This window comes from Centrocercus urophasianus, unplaced genomic scaffold (genome assembly GCF_019232065.1).
Source record: "Centrocercus urophasianus isolate 14NV4802_14NV808 unplaced genomic scaffold, USGS_Curo_1.0 seq_13, whole genome shotgun sequence".
In the NCBI taxonomy this organism is placed as follows: Eukaryota; Metazoa; Chordata; class Aves; order Galliformes; family Phasianidae; genus Centrocercus; species Centrocercus urophasianus.
In genome coordinates this window covers 16,743,405-16,768,876 of record NW_024884475.1, presented here as the reverse complement: position 1 = coordinate 16,768,876, position 25,472 = coordinate 16,743,405, and the positions used below count along the sequence as shown (strand labels likewise).

At 41.3% G+C, this 25,472-nt stretch overlaps 2 protein-coding genes across 5 annotated transcripts in view; one reads left to right on the top strand and one right to left on the bottom strand.

Annotated features, from left to right (window-relative positions):
- The window catches only part of CCDC149 (coiled-coil domain containing 149), a 52,001-nt gene extending 34,070 nt beyond the window's left edge, over window positions 1-17,931 (top strand). The window contains exons 10-13 of one of the 3 annotated variants that reach the window (XM_042812424.1): window positions 4,490-4,566; window positions 9,624-9,731; window positions 13,754-14,347; window positions 14,930-17,931. In XM_042812424.1, the coding sequence (XP_042668358.1) occupies window positions 4,490-4,566; window positions 9,624-9,731; window positions 13,754-14,346 (778 nt within the window). In that variant the 3' untranslated portion in view covers window position 14,347; window positions 14,930-17,931. Of the gene's footprint in view, window positions 1-4,489; window positions 4,567-9,623; window positions 9,732-13,753 lie in introns of all 3 variants that reach the window. The other 2 variants (XM_042812426.1, XM_042812427.1) reach the window with 2 other exon arrangements.
- Window positions 17,932-18,672: 741 nt separating this feature from the next.
- On the bottom strand, window positions 18,673-20,137 carry SOD3 (superoxide dismutase 3). 2 transcript variants are annotated; one of them, XM_042812380.1, is made up of 2 exons: window positions 20,003-20,137; window positions 18,673-19,584 (listed from the first exon to the last, which is right to left on the bottom strand). In XM_042812380.1, exon 2 carries the CDS (start codon window positions 19,557-19,559, stop codon window positions 18,843-18,845), a length of 717 nt encoding a protein of 238 aa, XP_042668314.1. In that variant the 5' UTR covers window positions 19,560-19,584; window positions 20,003-20,137; the 3' UTR covers window positions 18,673-18,842. The 2 variants fall into 2 exon arrangements, with proteins under 2 accessions (XP_042668314.1, XP_042668315.1); XM_042812381.1 differs by having other exon boundaries at window positions 20,007-20,137.
- Window positions 20,138-25,472: the final 5,335 nt, after the last annotated feature.

Here is a 25,472-nt window from a genome sequence, read left to right as displayed (position 1 = left end):
AGGACACTTAATTGCTATTTTAAAAGTTAGGAGTGAAGTCTGATGTCTTCTGAAATTTAATAGAAAACTGCTCAATTAGTTGGTGCAGGTTAGATGTGAGATTTAGGTTGCTGCACAAGTGAATAGGCAAGTTCACAACCTTGGCACTAGCAGCAGATCCGTTCTTTTGTAGGAAGTTGAGAAGGAAATGGAACTAGAGAGAAATGTAATGACAAAAGTGTTTTCATAAATCAGAATGTTGAAGTATTTCCTTCAGTGCTTTAACTGTGTTTGTCAAGCTTTTATTGTACAGTGTTCTGAGAACACAGTTAACCGTGCAGATTATTGCGTGAAGAAGATGAAATTGGTTAAAGAACATGAGATTTTGGAGTGGTTGTTTTATTCAGAAAAAAAGTTATATGTTTGGTTTATGATAGGTATTCCATCTGTTAGTGATTCTGTTACCAGTAAAAGGGATTCTTCAAGACTGTTATTTCCCTCCCACGAGTTAGCCTACTCCAAAGTCATAACCTGTTTTCTTGCTTGACTATTGAAACAAGGCTATTTAACTTCACAATAACAGTACACTAAATTAGTGTTTTGATCAATGAAAATAATAACAAGACAGTAGGTTTTTTTTCTAGGTGGACTGTAACTTGAATGTACTGCTGAAGTTAACTCTCTGCTGTTAAGACAGTTTAAAACCAGTATCTGTTTTCACTTGCTCTTGAAACAGACGCACTTTGATTATTACTGTTTTTCTAATTATCTGGTATGGTAAAAGGAAATGTGGGACTGAGTGCCTACAAATGAGAGGGCTAAGTCCAGCCTGTAATTTTTTTAGCTTCCTTTTTAAAAAGAAAAAGGCCTACAAGAAAGGTGGGGATGGAGTCTTTATCAGGGAGTGTTAGTAATAGGACAAAGGGTGACGAATTCAAACTAGAGGGCACATTAAGATTAGATGTAATGAAGAAATTCTTCACTGTGAGAGTGATGAAACACTGGCACAGGCCACCCGGAGATGTTCCTGGAGGCATTCAAGGTGAGGTTGGATAAGGCCCTGGGTAGCCTGATTTAGTGAATGGCAATCCTTCCCATGGCAGGGGGATCGAAACTAGATGCTCTTTAGGGTCCTTTCCAACCCAAACTGTATTATGATTCCATGATTAAAGAGATATATAAGTTATTTAGAGAGAAGATGGGTTGGTTTCCCTGTGTGATCGGTGCTATTGCTGCTAGGTTTAAGTAACATCCTTTGTTTTTCTTTACAAGCACATCAGCTTAATTTGAAAAAAGACATTTTAAATGAATTCTGTATGCAGTAATGTATTGCAAGACTAAATAGTTAAGTAAATGTGAAAATAAACACTCCTAACCCTTCTGAGAAGTGGATAAAAATCTTTTTGGCTTCCAGCAATAAACAGTTTATTACATTTGTTTTTGTTGGGTTTTTTTTTTTTTTTTTTGGTGCAATTTATTCATGAAATTGCCAGCATTCATGCAAGCCAGATGAGCTTCATAGCTGTTCTCCTGCTTAGACTGTTACACTTATTCTATTATTTCTAAAGACCTAAAAAGCTTGCCTCAACCTGTGAGTAGATATTTCCACGTGATGTGTACAACTAGATAAGCTACTGTGACAGATCCTACTTATGGGTGTTTGGAAGATTGTGTCCATACGAGGGTATACACCTTCTATAAGTAAGTCTAAGTTAAAGATAAGTTTGAGTGGATCTCAGGTACTGTAAATCAGAAAGCTCCCTTGAGATTATGCCCGTGTGTTTGGGGAAGAGTTGGAATTGCCAGAAGGGATCTTCTGTGTTCAGGTGGGAGCCTTGCTGTTGTCACCAGAACAACGTATTTCTCTAAAGCCTTATCCTGGAGGGAGGTTTGGACAAACTCCCTTGTTGCATTAAGCACATAACCAGAGAACAGTGGAAATAGCTATTGACATCTTTGTCAGTGACACAATCCTTCTGTTTTCTTTAAAGGGTCTGGTCTGTTGTTGCTAGAGAGGGGAAAATAGATTTGGGAATTGGATGCTAGCAACTCACACATCCTGTTCAAAAATATCTGCTGTTCCAGGCCAGCACAACTTAGACTTTCCACAGCATCTACTGAGGTGGGAAATTATTTGGAGGGGCACAGGGGAAAGGAGAAACTGAGGGCAAACCGTGTTGTTTTCAGGATTTTCAGTATATGCTTTCATTAGCACACACAGCTTTATGTAGGATTAATTGCTCTCATACTTCTCTTCCAGTGATGTGGTTTGGAGCAAACTAGAATCATGTTCTATATATGTGCTCTGTACCTGACTGAATGGACTGTGGTTAAGGATTGTCCTCTCTTTCTGCTGAGCAGCATTCAGAGCTGCAGAATGATCCTTTTACATAAGAAACTGCAACAAAGATTAAAAAAAAAAATAAAAAAAAGAATGCTCAGGATCTCTCTGAGGCTTCAGTAGGAATTACCAGGAATTACCAGGATAGAATCTTTAGAATTACCATAGTACAGCAGATAAATGAATTATAAAGTTTAAGAGAAGCAAGAGAATTGCTGCTCTCTAAATAACAAGAGTAGGAGTAGCTGAACTTAATGTAGAAGGTCAAGTTAGTTTTGGTCTGTCATACAGCAAGTTGATGTCTTTTTGTCCCTTTTCTGTCCTGGGCCTACTGGGGAGACACTTACTGAAATAACCAGTTGGTTTTTTTTCCTGGCAAAAGTGCAGAATCGCGATACATTTGTAGTGACAACCATTAGCCGCATCGGCTTTGTTTTGTTGGCTCCCTCACAAAGCTAACGTACTGGAAAGAGTATTTCACAATTTGTCTGTCTCCCCTATCCTTATGCCAGGGGGGTTCCATATCCTTCAGCTGACCTTCAGTGGGCCCTCAGGCCAGCACAATGCACAGGACTATGAAACAAAGTTAATAGGACTGAGTCCCCTGTACCAGAAGGAAGCGTTCTGAAAGTGAAATCTCGTCTTGAGCAGTTATTGGAAAAGGCAGTAATAGATCTATCATAGCCTTGGTGGCCTGTGTGGTTGCTGACTTTCACTGGAGAAATAAATGCTGCCACATGTCTTTTCTCCTCTGCCTGTAAACGTGATGGGCTGTTTGCTTTCTAATTGTTCTATATCCCTATACCGCCCCGTGCTTGCTTTGATGTTCATTCTAAGCTTTTTCTTTTACAGTCTCCATCTCAAACTGTTATTTTTGTAGTCTTTAAAATACTTAGAAGCTTTTATTATATCATTGCAGAGCCCTCACATTGGAGATTTCAAAAATACATAGTCCTTGTTAATCGATTTCTCTAGTCCATTTAATATTTGCTGGTTTTGCTTTCCTTCATGACCCAGATTCTGTCATTCTGTCAGTAATGACATTCCCAGTATGCTCAAATGTTTGCAGCATAAAGCCCTAGGTGGAGAACATGCAGTGCAGTATTACACAGCTCTGGTGAGCTTGGGAGGATATTGTTGCCTTGCTGTGTTGCAGTATACTGCTTCTCAGCATTCAGTTCAAATTTAAGTGACTTATCCTGTTGCTGTAATTTGATGAGTAAAGCTTGCTGTCCATTATCTCTGCTGTCATGTTTAGAATTGCTGTCTCGTCTAGCTTTTTCACTCTGCTGAGTATTGTTTGGGATTTATTTAGAGACTTTTGACTCTAGGAGACTTGCTGTGCCTGTGAGAGAAACATTTTCAAAAATTCATTAGAAAAAAAAGAGCTTTGCAAGATACGAATCTCTCATTTGATCTTGGGAGGGAATTAAGTCTAAACGTTAAATCCAGCAGGAGAGCTAACTGCAAATAGTATTTATTTAGGAATCAGATGTAAAAGAAGAGATGACCCAAGAAACACAGTGAAAACTGAGTGGCTGAGTGGTAAAAGCACTAAAGAGCTTGAAGCTTTTTAGTAAATAAGGCAACAGTTCGGCACCTAAAAAGGCTGTTCTTTGCTGTATTAAGCAATCTCACTGACAGACAAACCCTTGTAAATAAGAGTAGGCAAAGCTGTGCTTGGGATTGCTGAATCAATCCAGATGTTGTCTTGAGTTTTGCACATTTGGATTGCATAGCTGTTATCTTCTGATTTTAGCTGCTGAGAAAGTGAAAGTAGCCAGGAAGAAATAATTGCAAGTGAGAAAACAGAAATACTGGGAGTTGCTATTCTTAGTCATTAGCGTTATGCAAAGATTGAATGTCCAATTCATCCAAGATTATTTTTTTAATCTTTCTTGTTCTTTTTTGTTTGATTTAATTTTTAATCATGATATAAATTAGACAACTATATTTTGCTCTCTCTGAACTCTGGGGGAGGCTGTCCAATGCCATTAGTAAAAATCAGTAAAATTGTTAACGGGTTTACTGCACTAATTAAGTAACAAGTACAAAATTCAATTGCAGTCACACAAACAATTAGGCTCTGATTACCTTAATATAACAGGGAATTTCATTTCAACTGAATGTCCCTGACTTCTTGTTTTCTTTTTTTTCTTTTTTTCAAAGAATTCTAGGTAATCGAGTGGCGGAACTAGAAAAGAAATTAAGAACCTTGGAAATTGCTGGCTTGTGGAGTCTTCCAGGTCAGTAAAAATTCAGGAGATCAGCTTGTGTTATTTAATTTTCAAGGGCATATTTGCATTTAAGAAAAGCTTGGTTATAGTATTTTAATGACAGCTATTTTGTGAATGTGCTGTTCAGCACACTTGCAAAATTTGAGGCCTTTAATAAATGTTAAGTTGAAGCCAAAACTCTCAAGGCTCTTTAAGCCTTCTTTCAAATATGGATACTACAAATAAATTTAATACTGGAAATAACAAAATTTTTTCCATAGCTTGCAGGTTAAAAAAAAAATTGGAACTATTTTATTTAAACCATTGTATAAGATGATACACATAGGATATTAACCATGACGTTTTTCAACAGATTTATGTATTGACTTTGTACGTCTTATTACTTCCACAAATTTTATTGCTGTGTTTTGTAATATTTTTCTGTAGAGTGTTAATCTCAGAGAAACTGGAAATGTAAATGATCTGAAATTTTGTAGTCTGTCTCTCCAGAACAGGATTATTCCCTGTAGCATCTTAAGTATTGTACTTGGTTTTGAATTACACAAGTAATGGGAGATTAATCTGCTTCCTAATAGACCTTTCTCTTAGGAAAATGAACAATATTTAATTTACATTTACTTCTTGCTTCTCTTCTCCCCATTACACTTAATTGTATCTTTCTTAACCACTGTAAATTATATTGTTCCATTGTTGGTGTTTGCACCATTAGGCATTGTTGTTTACAGCTTCCTATCTTGGTGTGGGAACTAGCACGGGTTAGACTTAAACTTATTTATGTACTTAAACATTCCATAAACTTATGTACCTAAACATTCCATCTAGAAGGAAACATTTGACAAAGCTGAAGAGATGTGGTGAAAAACTAGTGTGGTTCAGCTTTCTGGCCTAATATAGTAGGCATTGTGAATCACTTTTCTGGAACTGGCTGTCTTTCTCGTTGGTGCGTTCCAGAACTGGAGGTCCCAAATTTGTTCCCCTGGCTTACTCCTCAGGTTACCTGTGATGCATGGAGCACTGAATGCCTTTGTCCAAGGGGGGCAGGTGTAATGTTTGTCAAGACCCTGCTAATGTAGTTCTGTACACTAGTAAAAATAATGTATCACAAACCTACCAAATTAATGTACTGTAGGGATTTTGTCAGAACCATGAAATTAGTATGCTAACAAAAGCAGTGTTTCTAATCTTTATAAAATGTATTAAACAAAAAAAAAAAACCAACCCAAAAACAACAACAAAAAGGAATAGTGGGAACAAATGGCTCCATTGTTTATCTGTGGAGGTAAGACATCAATTTAATATTTATACATTAACAACTGTTTCTTTCCTTCCTTTCTTTTGCTGCCTGAAGGCCTGAGCTACAATGTCTCAGTGGGATTTGGGAGTAGGTTCTGCTTGACATGTATATTTTTAGTAACTTATTTTAGCAGTACATTAAATATTATCTCTGCATGTAAATAAATAGAAATGTTATTTAAACATTTTTCTATCTGTCAGATTAAGATGTTTAGTCAAGTGAATTAAGATGACCACAACAGAAATAGAGGCTGCTCTACAAAGCAATTTGTTTGAAATGAGGGAAATAGTAAGAATAGATCATCTTGGAATTTTACACTGGACTGTGTGTTCTGTTGAGCACCAAGTTTGGTTTGTTGATTTGCTGCCTCACTTTTAAATCAAGAGTGTGGCTTTGTTTCCAGGTGCACTGTAGTTCCAACGTGGTCACAGAGAGCCTTGTAAACACTTTTCAGAGTGTGGAAAGCTACTGCTCCATGAAAAGGCAGTATGAAACACAGTGTAGGAGGTCTCATAGTAGGCTCTGCAGCTGAACGCTAGGTTGGGCAAAGGACTGAACATGGAGGATGTCTCATGGAAGTTATCTAGGCAGTCTCAAATTCAAAGAGGAAAAAGCTTTATTTGGCTGTGAGTTGAACTTCTTGTCTGAAACTGGAAAAATATGTAGATAAAAGCTGATGTTTAGTCTACCACTGAAAGGAACACACATTACGAATCACAGAGTTTTAATTTGAAGTTAATGTTCCTACTTAGGCATCACTGTCCGTGTAACATTTACAACATCCAGTGATACCATGGTATTAATATCTTCCAAATTGTGTTAATAAACTGCATTAGTAAGAAAGAGCTTGACTGCCTCTAATTACTTTTGTTAGGTGACGTATTCGTTGTCCTGTTTTTATGAAATGCCTGAATGAACAACAGCAAAGCTAAGTCAAGAGGAAATGTGTATTTCATTTTTGAAATGGTGAAATGGTTTGTGTAGGTTCAGTTTCTGTAAAAGTTCTGCCTATCACAAACTTCTCAGCTCCCCTGTCTGGAAAAATGGGCTGTAATTAAATGAATCTATTGTGAGGTTCACTGCTAAATAGAAAGTAATCTTGGGCATAGATATATCTCTGATTTTCATTTTATGAGACCACTTGTTTTGAGAAATAAGTAGAGAAAGTGATGTTTGCAGAAGCGTTTAATTCTTTGCCTTGTCTTACATCCATCATGGCTGGTTCAAATACGCATGCATAGTATGTTTGGTATGTTCAGCATTAATGCAGAGGAAACACAGCTTATTACTCTTACAAAAAGATGTCACTAGGTACCCAGGTCAGTAATTCTGTATGTTTATAAATGTATCAGTTCGCAAAAATTCCAGATATACACTAAAGAAAAGACTAAGAAAAGATTCAGCTGTGACTCAGCCTTTTTCTGTCTGGGATGATAGGAAAGTTTCTGTGCTGCCTCTTCCTCTGCAGTAATCAGCGTGAAGCAGTGACGAGGTCAAATTAATGGGCTCAGCAGCTGCTGTGGTGTAGGGCAGTTTACATGGAGCAGAGGTTATGAGTGGATCCTGAAGCCTGAGAATCTTGTAGAGATGCGTGCTTCTCCTGAAGAAGAAAGCAAATTAATTTATTCCTTTTGATAACTTAATCCTTATTTTGAGATCTCTATATTTTTCACCAGAGCCCTTTTAAAATCCTTTAAATAGGGGAGCTCTGCACAAAGCAGTACGGGTTATAAAATTGAGCTTACATGGCAGCTAATTGAAGGTCCTCGTGTGCAATCCAACTTCAGATAATGATTCGCAAAATGTGCTACAGCAACAGCCATGTCCCTCCTTCATGAATGGATGAAAGTCACTGTTAATAAATAATATGCATTGGACTGTTCGGGCCACATTTGTTGCTGAGCTGTGTGGATACCGAGCTTGGCTCTATTTTCTGTAACTGGGTTGCTTTTCAGAGAAAAAATGTGAATGTGTTTCCTGTGTAAATTTTGGCTGGAAGTCATTTATTTTCTGAAGCTTGTGTTGCAATCTTCTATCTCAGGCTTTGCTATTTAAATCTGAGAGCTACTACCAAAAAAACCTCTCTGCTTTCCACTTAACAGTTAACAATGCATCTCCCAAAATTCTTTATTCGTAATCTGTTAGAGTTTGACCACCTCTGTTGGACATTTTCGGTTCATCTGGCTTTTGACTACGTACACAGAATTTCTTCAATGTTACTTTGAAGTGCATTTTCCTAGGGTTTATTTCTGCGCTTTAAAGTTGCCGTCAGATTTCTTTTGGCTTTTTTTTTCCTTTTAATTAATTTTGCCTTACGCTTAGAAGCAAGGGCTCTACTTTGTTAGTTTTTTTTTTTATTACTTGCTATAGTGAAGGCAGAATTCTGATGCATACTTGATAGTGGGATCAAAGCTTGACAAGGTCATTGTTTTTAAACCATTAATTACATTCGTATCACTGCAGTATATACCCCAACATTATAAGGATATTAAAAAGTCATTAATACCTTCAGTATCAAGGTAGTAACAGGCGGTGCTTTCAAAAGCTGTTAGAGATGGAGCAGCCCAGTTTGACTCTGTGAGAACAGCTTGACTTTCACTCATTCTTGGGAGGTTCCAGAACTTTCTTAGTGAAGGATTTATTCAGGGTATCTCCTGACCTGGTGCTCTTTTGAAAGACTTTGTCTTGGATGGGTGATTAGATTTAGGATGTTGCCTTAAGGTGAAATGTACAAACAGATTTAGAGGAGAGAAGTGGTTGTTACATAAATGTCCATTGTTATGGAGATAAATAGAGCAGTAGCTTGCCACCTTCCCAGCCATCAGTTATCAGTTGACAGTTGTTCTGGAGGCCACTCAAGCACCATGCTTAGCTGATCTTGCAAATTTCCTGCCATCTCCCCTCTAGGTTTAAGGTAGTGTCAGTCATTACAGACATGAGTATCCTGAATAGTGGAGGACTTCCTAAAGGGTCTGCAGGTGTTGCTTTCTGTGTTGCTAAAATATGTAAAGACTAGGCATATACAGCAGAGTCCTTAGCTGAAGAGTTTCTTGCACAATTTTCTCTGCGAAAGAGCTGGAAAATTGCCCTCTTGCATTTGGCTTGAAACAAAAATGTTCAGAAATATTTGGGAAATTTTCAGATTAAAATCCCTCCTGTTCCCCAGCAATGTATGCTCCCTCTGTTCTGTCCTGTCTCTTAGTTAAGCTAATCTTTAATTTTTATTTATTTACCTATTTGTTTTAAGGAAATGTTGTAGGACAACATGCGTTAGCCTGTAGTGTAAAATTATATATGTGACATCAGGCAGTAATTGTATCTCCATGAAGTGGTAAGAAAGTGAAGAGTTAGTGCTGAACACTCCTGGTAATAGCATGCAAATGATCCATGTTTTGGTATCTAGCCTTACCCAAAATTAATTTTTCCAGTATTTTTGGTATGGTTTGATTTGTAATATTCTGAATTATATGGCTAGTACAATTAGCTGTATGCAGCACCCGCTCTTCTTTCAAAGGTTGTCCTCTACTCGGTATTAAAAGTTTTAAAAAAAATAAAAAGCCTTTTTCAGTGTTTAACTTGCATATTCCAGCTCCAGGATAGAGTACTTTTTCAGTACTGTAGAAGGATCATTTGAGATGCTTCTTCTGTTCTGTGCTTTTTTTCATAACACTGCAGAAAAAAAAAAGTTAAATGGTAGGATATGTTTGCGTATAATTAGTGAACAGTGAATATAATTGGTGAATTAATGGTTTTAACACATTCCTTGTTTCAGGTGGAAAGGATACTATAACGTTCAGTGACGCATCCTTGCCTGTTATACAGCGGTCTAGGTCACCCTTGTTAACATTTACGGATAAGCCACAGCAAGCTGACGTACAAGGTGAGCACCTGGAGCATAAGGAACTCAATGAAAGCTGGGCACGCATTCCTTTCCAAGTAAAAATAAATTTTCATGCTGGGATAGCAGAAGGCGAAGTTTTGGTGCCGATGGAGGTTGAGTAAATCATCCACAAGGGAAAGGGATAGCTGGTCCCAGTACATACAGCAAAGGAACCTCTGGAAAAAGACTGTTCAAGAGATTGCACAGTGCTAGACATCAGGTCATACACTTCAAAGAATTTTCACGCCAGATAACTTGATACTGTGAGAAGTTATTTGTGCCATCTATGTTAGCCTCCTGCTCTTTTTCCCTCTGTTAAAATGCACAGTAGGAAAGCAGTCTGTGGAACTGGCGTAGCACTCTGCTGCATTATAGCTGATATCTAGATGAAAGGCTTCCTGATTGCGCCTGTTAAATTGAAATATCCCCCTCGTTTTCCTGGAGAAATTGACTGCTTTTTTATAGTCTTGCATGTGTTTTGTTCAAAACCTTCCCCAATAGCAAGCTTTTACATCTCTCCAAATTCAAGCTTTATGTGACAGTAGCAAAAAGATAGTGCTTTTCCGATAACCTCAACTTTTTCCTGAGTTTTTCATAATAGATGGGAGATGGATTATTACACTTGCCTTTCAGCATTTGGGTAAGCTCTTTAACAGCATAATATTTTGGTATGCCCAGATCTTGCTCAGCAAACCATGAAGCATCATAAACAATTTATTCGTTAGTCCTGAAACTAAATAGAATGTGGCCTAATTTTGACTTTATTATCCATATTATCATCTGGTAAAACCTGACAGTCAGACTGATCGTTTTTATAATCTTGATCAGCTGATATTTTTGCTAAAAATAAAGTGAAACCATAGCAAATAGATCTCCAGCCGGTAATAACAGCTCGTAAGTATTCATTTTTTTGCCAGCTTAATCATTGATTTTTTTTAATTAAATCTGCAGTTACTGAAAGTATTTACTTGGTGGTGGTATGTTATTTCCTTTATGTATTTGTCCTAGGTAAAGTTAGTATTACAGCTTTGATTAAAGCTGCCTGTCAGTGCTCATCAAACCCTGTTTCTGTTGCTTTGTTACCTCGCCAAGCTTTACCTCTAGGCTGAAGCTTACCATGCTGTGTTTTCTACTGCAGCTTTTATATCAACCACATAACTTTTTCATGTTTAGTTTTGATGACTATGTTGTTGTGTTTTAAGTAAACATTCAAGAATTTGTATACCTACAATTAATAGACAAGGAAATTGCAAGCTGGGGAAAAGGTTTCTACTTGTGAGAAGTAAGGTTGGAGTTCCCACCCCATTCTGAATCATTCTTGTCTGCGAAAAACAACAAAAAAAGAACAGTGATTCTGTTGAGTTTTCCTTGTGCTACCAGCACAGGTAACACTACACATGCTGTTTCTTCTAGATAATGTAAGCTTGGAGGGAACAAGACTTGGAGCAGGGAGGAATGGAAGGCTTTGAAGTGATGGGAAGGCTATAGTAGATAGGAGTTGAAAAAGATAAATTCTCCATGAGGAGGAACCTCCATCTAGCTCAGAGCACAGGAGAGAGGAATGCAAATTCTTACAGTGAAAGTAAGATGTGGTGATAAACACTAAAAGGAGGATGAGAAACGTTCAGAGTATATGAAGGGAGTGGGGGAACAACAGGATATCAGGTAGGAGCAAAACTCTAGACAAAGGAAGAGAATATGAAAAGAAAAAAGCCGTGGACAGAACCAAGGATTAGGACTGTGGCAATCATCAGAAGAACTAGCTTCCAGTTGGTCATCCTCTTTACCCCTCCTCATTTCATAATTATAATAGAATCACAGAAAAATCCTGTGTTTAAACTGCAGTGGATTAAGAAATTACTGCTCTGCCTGCACGTACAGCTTGTTTTTAATTTGCATGCGGCACAGTATACCTGATAGTGGGAATTCAAACTTAAAACCCACCTCTCTGACAGATTAAATAAATGAGGACAACATTTCAGTTGTGTTTGCACAGAGGATAACTGCCTGCTGTTAAGTTTTAGGAGTTTGGTGTGTACTGCAGTTCTTAATCCCTACAGTGTGTTTCCAAAGTGAGGAGGAATGGGGTGTTCATCAGCCTTTGCTTACCAAACAAGCAGGGCCTTTAATTTAAAAGTATTTCAGAAATAAAAACAAAAAACACTCTTATTTTACTATCAGCTGAACCATCAGTTAAGTGACAACAGATACGTGTGATGGAAGTGCAATTCTTGCATATCGTTAAATACTAGGCCTGATGTCCTGTCAGCACACTGTGCTCCTTTAAACACTACCATTGCTATTTGCTGTGTGTTTGTCCCAGGAAACCTTTTCAGCCTTGAAGTTAACATATAGCAGAAATTTCTGATGAAGAATATATATCTGATGTTACTTTAGCTGTATCTACAGGTAATCAGAGGGTTTTTTCATCCTTTTTTAATCTAATCTGCCTGCTTTCCCTGATCTCATCAAGCCTTGCTGTAGTCTGTACTTGTTATCATCATTGTAGTTCGGATGAGTGGTAGAAGTCTGTAGGATGTGCTGTGCAGTTCCTGCGAGAAAATGCCTGACGACGCAGTACCAGCATATGAATTAAAGTCTGTCTTTTGACACAAAGTCTCTCTTAATCCAGTCTGCCCAATATCCAGTGTTGTGTGATATGTTGTACTTGAATGCTGGAACTGCTAGTGATCAGTTTCCCTTCTGTTGTCCTTGTTGCACACTTTATTTCTGTTGCATTGGCTGTGCACCATCTCAAGCATTCTCTGAAGACAAAACGCTGTTTTGCTGTGAATTTTTCTCTGGTGTTGTAGTGCTTTGGAACAAGTTGTCTTCACAAAATTGCAGCAGAGTGGCGGAATGGTGTCAGAAGAAACTGAGGTGCACAGAGAGTAACGTAGCACCCTGCTAATTTTGAGTGCCAACTTGGGTAGCTAAGTTTTGACTGTTGTTCAAGCACTTCGAGTGTGTGTGTTCATATGTATAAAGTGAGCACAGCAGTACTGCAAGTCAAGCTCCTTGTTTCCAGCTGAGCGCTCAGATAATGAGGATTAGATCCAGTGGGTGATCACCTTTTGAAATTTAATTTATCCCTGCCTTTTCCACAGGCCTAAATCCCATCTTCCTTAATGGTAGTTATAATGTCCCCTTCCTGCCAACCTTGTCTCTCTCACAAATTATAAATGAGGCAGGTCTGATAGAGACAGTGGGTTTCTTTATTGTATAGCTCATATCCCTCCCTGCAGCCACTCTTACATTGAGCAAGGTGGGATTCCTGTGGGAGAAACAGAGTAAATGCTCATATACTAAAAGGTAATGCATATGCACTGCAAGAGTCATGTGAAGCTGTCAGTGCTGCCATACTTCTGGCATTTCCTAATTTTTCTTACTTGACTTCACAAGCTTATTTTCAATGAGGCTTTTTGTACTTAGCAGAGGCGAGGACAAATTCTTTCTCCTTTTCAAAGCTGTTTGTTTGCGCGTTGCTGTTTTCTCTATTCTGACATGTTATTCAGTGTTTGGCTTTCTGTATATTTCATATTCTCCTACTGCTGCTTTGTTTTATAATGTCACTCAAATTAGAATAATCTTTTATGTTAGGAGAAATGTGGGATCAATAACAGAACTTTTTAGTGGATGAGAGCTTGCAAAAAGAGAAATGAAGTTTGTGTTAACCCATAAAGTGGTTCTGGTTTGGGGATTCATGTTAGACTGTGCCAAAAATATTCTGCAGCTGAGCATCTGGATTAAGAGTTGATATTCCTGTGAAAAGGTTTGCCTGTGCTGTTCTGCAGTATGGTGTCAACTTTGGAAGTTGTCAGTGTTAGGGGAAGACAGCTCCTGATCCAGCCAGATGCTTGTGCTGATTGATTATAATCTAAGAAATGGATCTGGGACAAGATAGAGATTTACTGGAAATTCCTCACTGAGGTAAACATCTCTGTGCTCTGATGCTATTAGAATGGTCTCTGGGTCAGATATGTAGATACATGACACATGTTGCTGTTCTGTTTCTCTTTCAGTAGAACAGAAGAAGGAGCATGAAGAAACTAATGCTGTTGCACATGATTCCATGGCTTCAGAGGAAAGAAACTTGAATAACAGAAACCAAAATAAACACTTTTATCCTTCATTACCCCAGTTACATTCTGAGGAAGAAGAAATAAACAAGCTTGGAAGTCAAATAATTAAACTGACAAAACAGGCAGTTACAGAACTGGAAGGGAAAAGAACAGAAAATTCATCTGAAGAGCAGAAGACTGTGGTTAGAGCAGAGTTTAATGGTTCATCTGAGAAGGGCTTCCCATCACTCAGCCTGGTCCCGTCTGACCCTGCAGACCCCTCAGCCTCAGAAAATGAGCAGACAGCTGAAACTGAGGGCCTGAAAGGCAGTGATGAAGCCTCAGAGAGTGACTGTGAAATTACACATGAAGGAGAGAGTCAGAATGGCAGCACTGTGGATGTGACGCCCAGTGAGGACCCCAAAAGGCATGGGAGCCTCAGTGCTACAACTGCACGCACAAATATCAGCTTTGAGGAGCTCCCTGAAACTGCAAACAAGGAACCATCTGATCCTTCTGAAAACTGTGAATATTTGGATAACAGCTTGGCTTGAGGTATGAAATCCAAGCCCTCAAGCTTCTCACTGTAATCCTCTTGCAAGTGCGTATGCTACTGTGACTATGAACAGTGAAAGTCTGTCAAAGAGCTGATTTTCTACATCAGTCTGTTAATATTGGTCTGATAACAGTATTCTGTTAGTTTTGACTGCAGTATACCAAAAATGTAAGTTGTCTGAGGGGAAGAACTTGAAGCTAATTAGGTATAATCGTTCTGATTCTGTGTAATGATTGATATAATTTACAACAGTGTAGCAAAGAGACCAGTGATAATGATGTATCACGTACATGTGAGGTGTATGGTCTTAGTGCTGGACCATATCTTAAAGCTTAGAAGTGTCTCCCAAGGATGGAGAATTTGGAGTGATAAATTGAGAAGTATCTTAAGGTTGCTGGCTTTTGCTTTTTTTTCAGACTGCATTCTGTTTCCCTTTGCAAGTGCATACTTAGAATAAAATTACCCTTGCTTTATAAGGAAGCAGAATCCTTTCTGAAAACCATCCCTGTGTGTATATCATTATCTCATTTCAAACCTTTCTATCTTCTCAATTGTACAAATTTTTGCCCTCCCTTTCCCAGCTCATCTCATGAAAACATACGGAGTTATTTCACCAGATACTAAGAATGTGAATTAATGGTGCTCTGAAGGAAGTATCATCTGGAAGGAAGTCTTTCAGTGAGAAACAGCAGTACTGTTCCAAAGCTAAGGGAGCAGCAAGAAAAGAACCATTGATGCCTTGTCCTCCTCCTTCACATTCTATATTTCCAGAATTGCATCCCTCAGCCCTCAGGAGCTGGAACACCCTTGAGAAGCGGGTGGTAGATTTTAGCCTCTTTCTTACATGCCCTCCTTTCCAAATCTGTGTTTGTTTCTAATGTTTTAGAAAACACAAACATTTTTCAAATGTTTGTTTCCTCCTCACTTCACCAGTTTTTGGTGTAGTAGTAGGTTTATTTGTGTTGTTGCTGTCTAACTTCTATCTGTGTTGATATTCAGTCATAAGAAGACATTACTGTAATAACTTGGGAGAGGGAGGCTGCTGTGTCATTCCCCAGCACACTCCTGATGCTGGAGCTGTGCCACTCTGCTCCAAGGAGGGCAGCAACAAGGGAATACTTAACGGTGAAGTTAGCAGCTGTTGGAGAAGGGGAGGCACGTCCTTCCTCTCCTGCTTGTAGCATAAGGAACAGTCTCTGCAGCTGTGGAGCTTCTATGGGCCAGCAGCCGTCAAGGCAATTTTTCTGCTGGCTTGGGACCTAATTGTCTGTAAATGTTCATTTCTCACTCCTAGAACTTGAAACCAATCAGAGAGAATTAAACCAAATTTAATAAAATACTACTAATAAAAAGGAAAATCCCTCCCAGATTGAGTTCTCCTTTGACAAATAACTGCCAGCTGCAAATTTTTACAGCCCACTTGTCAGCTACTGAATAAACAGAGTTTATATTAGCGATACTGACAAACTCTTCTGTATATGGAAACTGAGCTAGCAGGTGCTGCTATAATCAAGGTGGCAGAGTCCATGAGCAATTTGTATTCAGCAGAAGAAGGGCTGTATGTAAATGATTACATACAAACATAAGGAATGATAGAGAGAAGGTAAAAAATGTGGCTTGTCGCTGTTGTCCTGTGCTTTTCCTACCAGGTGCAGCTGGGTAACCCTTTCTTTGTCTGTGCAGGCAGTAAAGCCGTAGTCACAGTGCTCCTCAAATAGGTTTCCTTTCTCTTTAAAGGTAATTTGACATTGCAGCACTTTGCTGATGCTAAGCAGCAGCCCTTAGGGAAAAAACAGCTGTATATTTAAGTGCGTTAGGAACATGAAGCAGTAAAAAGTTTTTCTTTCATTATCCTGATGACAATTTAAGTTCCTCATCACCTGAAAACCAAGAAGAGTTTAAGCATGTGAAAGATTGTTTTGCTGTTCCCATTAATTGGAACTGACTGCGCTATTGACTCATTTATATGGCAGTACTGACAAGTCAGAAGAGAAATAGCTGCAGAAACTGAGATCTCCAGGAGAATGTGGCAGATTTTTTTCCTTTAATGCTTGAATGTTACATTGGGTATCACTTTATTTGAGATGCATTCTTTTCCATCTTTCACAGAGTAATCCCATGCAGAGCTAAATATCAATGCAGTCAGAACTGATGCAAGCAGTAAAAAGGGCAGCATTTCACATAGCTGAGCTCTGAAATGTTCAGGGTTGGTTTTGGCCTTTGTTTCCTTGTCTTCTATCTTATCTGACTCACAGCTGTGTGAGCTGACGTTTGCTCCTTGTCCCTCAACAGCCAGTTAATGCTATTAATTGATGAAAGGCTTAGTGCAGAAATCAGAGCAGGTGGAAGTAGCTGTGGACCAGCAGCAGCTTTTCAGCGCCTCACTCATTGATTCTTTTAGTGTGGTTTTCCTGAGAGAAGAAAACTGGTGTACAGCCCTGCAATTAGGTCATCTTGGTAACGATCCTCACTTCATTAGCCCTCAGTCGTTAAACTGCAGCGAGAGATCTGGATTCTGGAGAGCACATTTAGAGTGCCATCTCACTGCTGCAATGCTGCTCCCATCCATCCTGCCCATCCTGCCCAGTGAATGGGTACTCTGGCTGCGCTTTTAGCCTGCTCCCAGGAGCACAAGGCTTCAATACTGGGGCAGCTGTAAGAGCAGGACTCCTCTCTGTGATCTCACGTTGACTAGTTTTGTCAGTAACTGTCTTAGGTATTGTTTCCAGTGATGCTCTTGTGCTGTTAGAATTATGTGGGTTTTTTTTTTGTTTGTTTGTTTTGTTAGTTTTGTTTTGTTTTAAATCCATTCCTGTTTTGTTGTAGAATCAGCACTATTTTGTTGAGTCTCTTTTAGACTTGTTCCCTCTTTCTAGGACTTCAGAAATGGAGAAATCACATCTAGGTGTAAAACCTTTTGCTGTTGAGCTCTGGGGAAGTAAACTGCAAAGGGGAGCGTTGTAGCAAGGAGCTGGAGAGGATGCATTCCATAAATTGATTTGAAGCACATTGCCTCACCTGTGAGCAAATTCATGCATTATCTATGAGAAGGATTTCATCTGAAAGAACTGTTGTGGTTATTTGAAAAAGAACACTCAGTGAATTTGTAAAATAATTCTGTGAAAACGACAGGCTAAGAGGCATCATTTTGAATGTTGCCTCTTTTCTAAGTGAGACTATTTTTAGCGTACAGTAATTTGTATAATAAAGACAGCAGAATTTCTTTAATCCATATGAGCTCAGGAATGTATTTTGAAATCTTAACTGAGATGAAGTTGAAAGTCGGCTACGTTTCTAAAAGATAGGGTTTTGTTTACCAGCCCCTGTTTTGTAGTTTTACTTCTTAAATGACATGGTATAATTTATTTGCAAACCCTTCTTTTGTCGCTGCCTGGATTAACTGTGCAACATAGTTCAACTCTATTAATATATTTTGTCATCTTGAATAAAAGCATACATTTCCTGATATGTTTGTTCTACCTGCATATTTCCTCCTCTCAGTATCAGATGAACGATAGTCATGAATTGGTATCGTAGTATTTTCAGCTGTTAAAAATGAGAAAAGTAAAGCTTTATTGAGTGAGACTGCTAAGTTTGTTGAACATTTTCTGACTTACATGTTTTCACTGTGACTTCTCCCAGTCCCATTTGGCTGATTAACTTCCCAGTTTTTTGTGTGAAGATATGCACTCGGTATTTTTTTGGTTTTGAAAATAATAGTACTAATTTCTGCTGTTCTTATTTTATCATCATTTTTACTGTCATCATCTAAGCAGTATTAAAGCTTGAATGCAATCCATTATGGGGTTGCATTGCCTCTAGTCACAAACTGGAGGCTCTCAGGAGTTTTTGCTGGGGGTTTATGGAAAGCTGGAATATTTAAGTCAGCTTTCTGCTGTAAATACTGTGACTCAACTATAGTTGTGTGTAAACAGTCCAAACCATTTAAGAAGCTTAGATATGTTTGAGAGTAAAACTTGGAAATCCAAGTAGGATAACATCATGGACCCAAAGCTTAACATCGAAATGTCCATAGTTTTCCCAGGGAAGTCCATTAACAAAGTCTTACAGCATAACATCCAAAGCTGTTGAAAGCAGAGATCTTTTTACCCTCAGGTTTGCAGCTAAATAAGGGACAGCATCTAATCAGAGGCAATTTCTCCCCTTACTCATATCTATTTTTTTCTTTTATATCTAACTTATGGCCCCTTGTGATGTGCAGCCTCTTTATTGGCCATTCATCTTAGCCCTCTTACTTACATGCATTCAACTCCCAAACTGCATAAAAGGGAACCTTCTATCTTCAAGAAAATATATCACAGTGTTGAGTTGATGCTGTATTTATTGATCAGCTTACAGAAAGGTGGCTCTACAAAGTGATATACATTTCTCAGAGAAGCAAGAGAATGGAAATGGGAATCCCTTTGCCACCTAAGCGGCCAACGGTGCATCCTAAGGTACTTGATGCTTGGGTGGCAGCTCGACTGCAGGTCCTCAGCTGAGCCTGGTTCGGAGCCATCTCTTCTTCTTGTCTGTGGCCTCAAACTGTTTCTCCTCCCACAAGTTCTTGTTGCAGATCCCAATCACGCAGCACGCCAGACGTTTGCCAGCATTTCCATTTTCCAGACTGGCCTTGTTATTGCCCTTACCCATGTCATCTTCCTGCTCGTGGATCACAACGGATCTGCCCAGGATGGAGTACGGACCAAACATTGTGGCGAAGAGATTGGATTTGTATTTTCTGATTTTGCCATCTTTAGGAGAAAAGTTGCCGAAGTCCCCCGGGTGGCGGGGGTGGTTGACTCTGAAGGGGTTGTAGTGTCCTCCTGTGGAGTCGCAGCCGTTGCTGAGATCTCCGAGCTCGTGGATGTGTATAGCTCTGCCAGACTGGTTGTTATCTAGCGGAAACCCATCCAAGTGAAAAATGGCTTCTAATCTTCCTTGTGAGTAATGCTGTCTGAATAAGACTTGTCCAGTCACTTGTGGCTTGTCAACATCTATTTTGGAGCTGGGCTTCATTTCACAGGTGGCGTAGGTCAGCCCATCAGTCTCATTATCAGCCATCACCGGATAGAGCAAGCTCTGCCAGAGGTCATTCACTTTTCTCTGTACATCATGAAGTGATGCGCAGCTTGGATCGGCTCCTGTTTCTGTCACGACACCAGAGGCAGACAGGGCCAGTCCAGTGACCAGAGAAAGAAGCAGAAGCATCCTGGCAACTGAGAGCCTGCAAAACCTGCAAGGAGCCAGAAAGGGTCAGGGGCTTTTTGCAGCCTGGGGGCAGCATGCTGGGACAGAGCGGAGCAGCTGAGCAAGTCCATGTGGGCTGCTACTTTCTACATCTAGCCAACACGTTGAATGGAGACCAAATCAAAACGCACACACAGACACATAGACAGCCATGCCTTACAAAAATAGCAGTTATTCTGTATTTTACACGAGATATTAACTTTAAAAATTGCCTCTCTTTCCCTGCAGAAACCAAGTAATAGGAAGCATTGCTTGATCTGTTTTTGAGTTTGTACAGAGGCTTTTCTCCTATTACACAAGTCCAGCAAGACCGCTTGCCAGGAGGCTCATTTTGGTCCACCTACTGCCATGCTGGCTAGGATTTCAGCATGACAAACAAAAAGCAACAACCGAGGAGCCGTTACCTGCCTGCAGCACTGCTCGGCAGCAGCCCTGCTTCTCCACTCCCTTGTGGCGAGGTGGGATCGGACACAACCGGAGCTGCGTGAGGCCGATGTGAGCGGGAGCGTTGTTTGTGAGTTGGGTAACGGCGCACAGGGGAGGGGTCACCGGCTGTGCTGTGGGAGGGACAGAGGGAACCAAGAGTTTGTCTTGGGCAGGCTAAGCTGCTTGTCCTTGCTCTCTGAGCCTGGGGAGGAAACTGGCCAAAACACAAGGAAAAAAAAGTTACCGAGCGTTAAAGCAACTTTCCCTTCAGTGTCCATGGGAGTGTGTAACTGAGCGCCCTTCTGTACAGCGAGCAGCATCGGGGCAGGGCTGGGAGCTTTGGTAGTACTGGTCGTCATGAGTGGTTTGTGTTTCCATTTCTTCATTAGGCAAAACTGAGTCGGGTCCTCTAGCAACATAAAGTGCCCAGCATGCGGATGTACAGCAAAGTTTCAGTGGGTTTAAAGCCAGGAAGGCAGGACTCAGCCTGTCAGACGTTGAGGCACATCTCTGAAGCCAACGGGCTGCAGTCTGCCCGGTTCCCTGCCCCACTGAAGCTGTTTTCTCCCTGTTTCCCAAGCAGTGGTGAGGCGGCAGACGTTAGTGGGGGCGCAGCGGGGCCATTTCCCAGAAGCCAGCTGGCACACATCGTGCTGCATTTCACCATCCCCCAGCTGAGAAACTAGCTGGGCTCCAGGGCATAGCTCTGCCCTGTGCCTCATGGGCTGTGCCCAAAACCAGGGCTCAGCCAGCAGGAGAGGAGATAGAGAGGGGGGAGCTGCTGGGAAAAATGCAGAATGGTTCTCAGCATAAGAAAAGGGTAAAGAAAAAGGTGAAGAAAAATCTTTTGCCAGTTCACCTCTTCTGCTATGTGGGAGAGGAGTGTGGCTGTCTGCTGCTGGAATGGTAAAGATGTGCATTGATCCTGTGGGTGCTGTGCGCTAGGTCAGATCCAGGATACTTAGCTGTTTGTGAGTCTTCATGTGTGAGGGAGAGTATCACTAAAGGAACATCTGATGGGATCGTCAGTAGGGAAACACCAGGTTCAGTTCTGCTTGGGACACTGTGGTACTGAACGTGCTGCTCAGGCCTGGTCTGCAGATCCTGATCTGTGGAACAGGACAGCTGATGTCTTTCCCTCAGAGTGCACAGCACACACCCAGCCCTGAGTCCATTCCTGGCAGTCTCTGCACTGGAGAGGTCCATACAGAAGGCATTTTAAAATAGGAACTGGGGTCAGAATTGTAGCTGCTTACCGGCAGTAATGGTGAGTTCAGCAGTGTTTGTGCTGTTGTGCACCAGCTGGGGTTCTGTCCTTAAAGCCTGAGGGGCCCTGGCTGCACTCTGCAGGGCTTTTCTGATGCTCTGCACAGGAAGGGCTGGGCAGAAATGCACAGAACCAAGAGGAAAGAGAGGCTGTGGGCTGCTGCCAGAAAGATGCACTCTATACAAGAAATGCAATTGCCAGGGTGGTTGGATGTTCACTCTGGGTCTGCAGGATGGCAGTAGCTGAGCACTAAGCAGGTGTGTCCTTAAAGCCTACTGGTACCCACCTTCATGTTTTAGTTTCCTGCTTGAAAAGAGGCGACAAATAGTGGCCTCATTGTCCCAACCAACCAACAGCTTCTGGCCGGAGAAACACCAGCTGCCAGTGTGCACCAGGATCTCCGTCCCTGCTGTGCCCTTCGGGGCTGGCTGCTCTGGGGGTGGCACTGCTGCAGCACACCACTGCTCGGCTTCACTCGGTTTGATTTGTGTCGCACGGAGTTAAAAGTGGTGAAGGAGTGCTGTGTGGAGGAGCATCCCTTCATAGGAAGCAGCAGCCCTGCTTGTTTCCCCAGCACCAGCTCTGCTCTCAGTGAGTTTATGGCAGGGCGATGCTCCGTAAAAGTGACAGCCAGCCAAGGCAGCCTTACATCTTCCAGAGGAGGTAGCGGGGAAAAACCTTGTTCTGGCACAGTGCAGCCTGGTGCTGGCTGAGGCTCTCTTCCTGTTTATTCCCATTTCTTGAGCTGGTGGTTCTTTCTAAAGGGATGTTTGGTGCCTGAGATAAGCATCCATTTATAATCTCCTTGTGAAAGAGCTATGTGCTTTTCAGGGCATTACTCATAAAAAATTAAGTTAAATAAATACACAAAAGGGAAACAAAACTGTTCACTATGGGGACTAGTTTCTCACAAAAAATAGAAGAATCATGCAACTGTCAAACAAGCCTGCAACCACCAGTTTGAAAAATCATGGAAATGCTTCCTCTCTAATAGTTTGAGAAGAAGCCGTGTTATGAGAGAGGGGGAAACATCCTGAAAAAGCTGTGCTCAGAAACTCCTGGTTCTGTCAGCCTAATTTAACAGAACTTCATCTCCACACGTGGATGTAAAATATAGATATAATTTAAAAAGCAGAGGCAAAACCCAACTATTAGACCATTTAGGTTGTTATTAGTGTTTGCGTTAACTCCCTGTTCCATTAGACATTGATCGGTTCTGCTGCATAGCATTAACCTGGAGAGGGTTTTGCTGCTGTGAGGAAGGCCCATGCACAGACTGTGCTCCTGTTCAACCACCAGCACTTCTGGGAAGATGTTGAGATCCTCCATCAAAGCACACATAGCACAGCACTCTGGACACTTGCACTGCTCTGGAGCTGCGTGGGCTCTGCTACTGTCTGTATTGTGATGTGCTCTTTGCCCACTCCTTTCCTGCAGAACTGCTGCCTGTGCAATCACTTCCATTTTTATCACTTCAGTTGCTGTTCTTGCCAAGTATGGGATTTTACCTTTGTCCTGAGTTATCTCCTTTTTATTTCATTTCCCCCACCCCTTACTGTTTCTCCAGCTCGTCATGAACATTTTGAATTCTAATCCTTCCCTACAGTGCATTTACAGCCCTTCCAGCATGGTATCAGCTGTGAATTTAATCAGTTCCCTTTCTTGTTCTGTCATCCAAGCCACAAACAGAAGGGCTGGATGCAACCAAACCACAGAGAGGCTCATGCACACAGGGCGGGCCGTCCTCCTGCTGGGAGCACATGGCTTCCCAGGAGCAGAGCTCCCATCACCGCTGTGCCTCAGAGCAGAGGCCTTTCCCGCAAGCTTGCACACAAGAGTTACACATGGGACAGTTTTTGAAGTTAAGATTTACATCTACGTCTTCTCTGCATGCAAAGATTGTTGTTCTCTTATAGAGAAAAAACAGAAAGTCCCAGCAATCTCTCGTTTAATCCCCTTCCCAGCTGTCAGGTGAATGCCAAGAGTTTGTCTCTTCATGGTTTTCCTGTTCCTGTGACTCCTTGACTGCACCTTCCCTGCTATGCCCCCCCCCCGGATCTTCAGAGCTCACAGGAACCAAGATAATTTTCTGTCCCTATCGCAACATATTTGTGATATCACAACAAACTACTGTTATTCCCCTCCTGCAGAATCATTATGTGCTTCCCCATACCAAGTGCTGTTTGAAGTGCTGGGCACTCCAAACTTACACTTTTGCATTCCCAAACCCGCGTTGCTGCCTCTCTTCTGCCAGAACAGCCCAACTGTCACACTGCATTTTAAGGTGACATCAGCTGCAGAAGGAAAGATGAGGTTAACTCACACTAACTGGGACTGAGCACAGTTCCAAAGGTTCATACCTCTAGTCTCCTTACTTCCCATAAGCTTGGGCCCATAACCTGTGAGCAAAGGCCTTCCAGCTTGCTCGTGTTCCTCACCACCTTCGTTATAACTGCCAACAAAGCACAACCCCACACCACAAACGAGCCTCCACCAGCTTTATAGACCCTCACTCCCACAGGTGCCAGAGCTTCCACTTCACATAAAGGAGAGTAGGAGCACCTTGTGGAGATTGACCCTGGCTGGTTGTGCTGTGTGGCAGGATGGGCTTCCTTCAACCAGGTGTTTCACTACAGACCTTGTGGTATCTTTTGGTTAAAGGAAAGGTCAAAAATAAGGCATGGTTTGCTGCTAAGTTACCCTTCTCCTTTGTCAATCACAGTGAGTGGAGCAGGGCCTGAACACTTCAGTGTTTTGGGGGGCAGTTTGTGGTAACACCACTGAATCAGTTGCTGTCACGCTAACAGGAAACGAAAGTATGCATTTTTCTGTAGAGTAAATGACTTTGTGGTCAAGTGGCTCCCCACCTTTTTAGCCAAACTTATTCCAGTGTGTTGATCTTGTAAGCATAGCAGAGGCCCTGGGAGACTAACGGAGTTTAACAGTGCGCGTTAATTATATCCACTTTTGTTGTCTCGGTGAAAACACGAGGTCCTAAATCCTATTTTTGTTCTGAAAGTTCTGAGGTTCCAGGTCCCCCACCTGACCTCAGCATCTCTCGGTTCCGTGCAGCTTTCCTAAGCCTGGGCACATATCTCAGTTCTCCCGTGGAGCATGTTTGTTGAGATCAGCCGGTCAGGGATTAGCAACACAACAGTTTTCTTACCTTGCTTAAAATCATTCTGACATTTCAGTGTAAGTCATTAAGACTGTTTTCTTGGACCACAGTGCGGGTTTAATTTTAAGGAAGGCCAAAGAAAACCACTTTAAGTTTTCAGTGTCCAACCTGAAGGATTTTAACATAAATCTTTTCCGACTCTGAGTCACAGAATCATAGAATCCTTAGAGTTGGGAGAGACCTTTAAAGATCCTCTAGTCCAACTCCCCTTGGAAGTTTCTATCTGAGGTAAATATTTGCACCTGAATTATTCTCTGGACAAATAGCTCCCCAACCTGGCAAATATTTAAAGCCAGGGTCATCCTGGGGTGCACCAGAACGGTCACCTCCACCTGAAGATGCACTCAGGGTCGGTTTTATCTGTATTTTCTTTTTTTGTTTTCCATTCTCTGAACTGAGTGGAGGATCCCAGATGCCAAACCCGGAGTTTCCCAAATGCTGTGGGATTTGGGGATCTCTGTAGAGATTCAGAGTTGTTCTGCTGGCTCTGATTTCAGCCCAGGGCAGTCCCACCTATTCCAGCCCAGCAGTACAAACAACCCCAGTATCTCCAAAGCTGGGTCTAGAAAAGCAGAGAATGGGTATGAGGCAAAACACATGATGGGAATACATTTACCAGCTCCCGTGCATGCGTTAATAAGCAAGACTGAGATTGCCACCTGCTTACAGGAAGGTTTTCAGCTCATGGGGCATGGAGCTTTGATAGCATTCCATTAGCTGTAATGAGGAGCACTGGCGCAGCCCTCCCCCAGGAAGATGGTCCCATTTGTACAAAAGGAGGCTCCTGCTGGGCTGCTTTATGAATGTGGAGGCCTTCAGCCCTGATTAAATTGGGTAACCAGCTGTTTTCCAGAACAGACGGAGAAATCCTTGGATTGGTTCTGTTCTTCTTGGTGTTAGGATGCTTGTAATAAATGAATGAAAACATGGTGTATATTTCACTGTGGCCTTGCTGAAAAAAAAAGCAATTTTTCAGCTGCATTAGAAACTTCTGTAATGGGGA

Bases quoted from the DNA above. Each gene is read 5' to 3' on its own strand.
- SOD3 (XM_042812380.1), bottom strand. From the start codon at position 19,559: ATGCTTCTGCTTCTTTCTCTGGTCACTGGACTGGCCCTGTCTGCCTCT.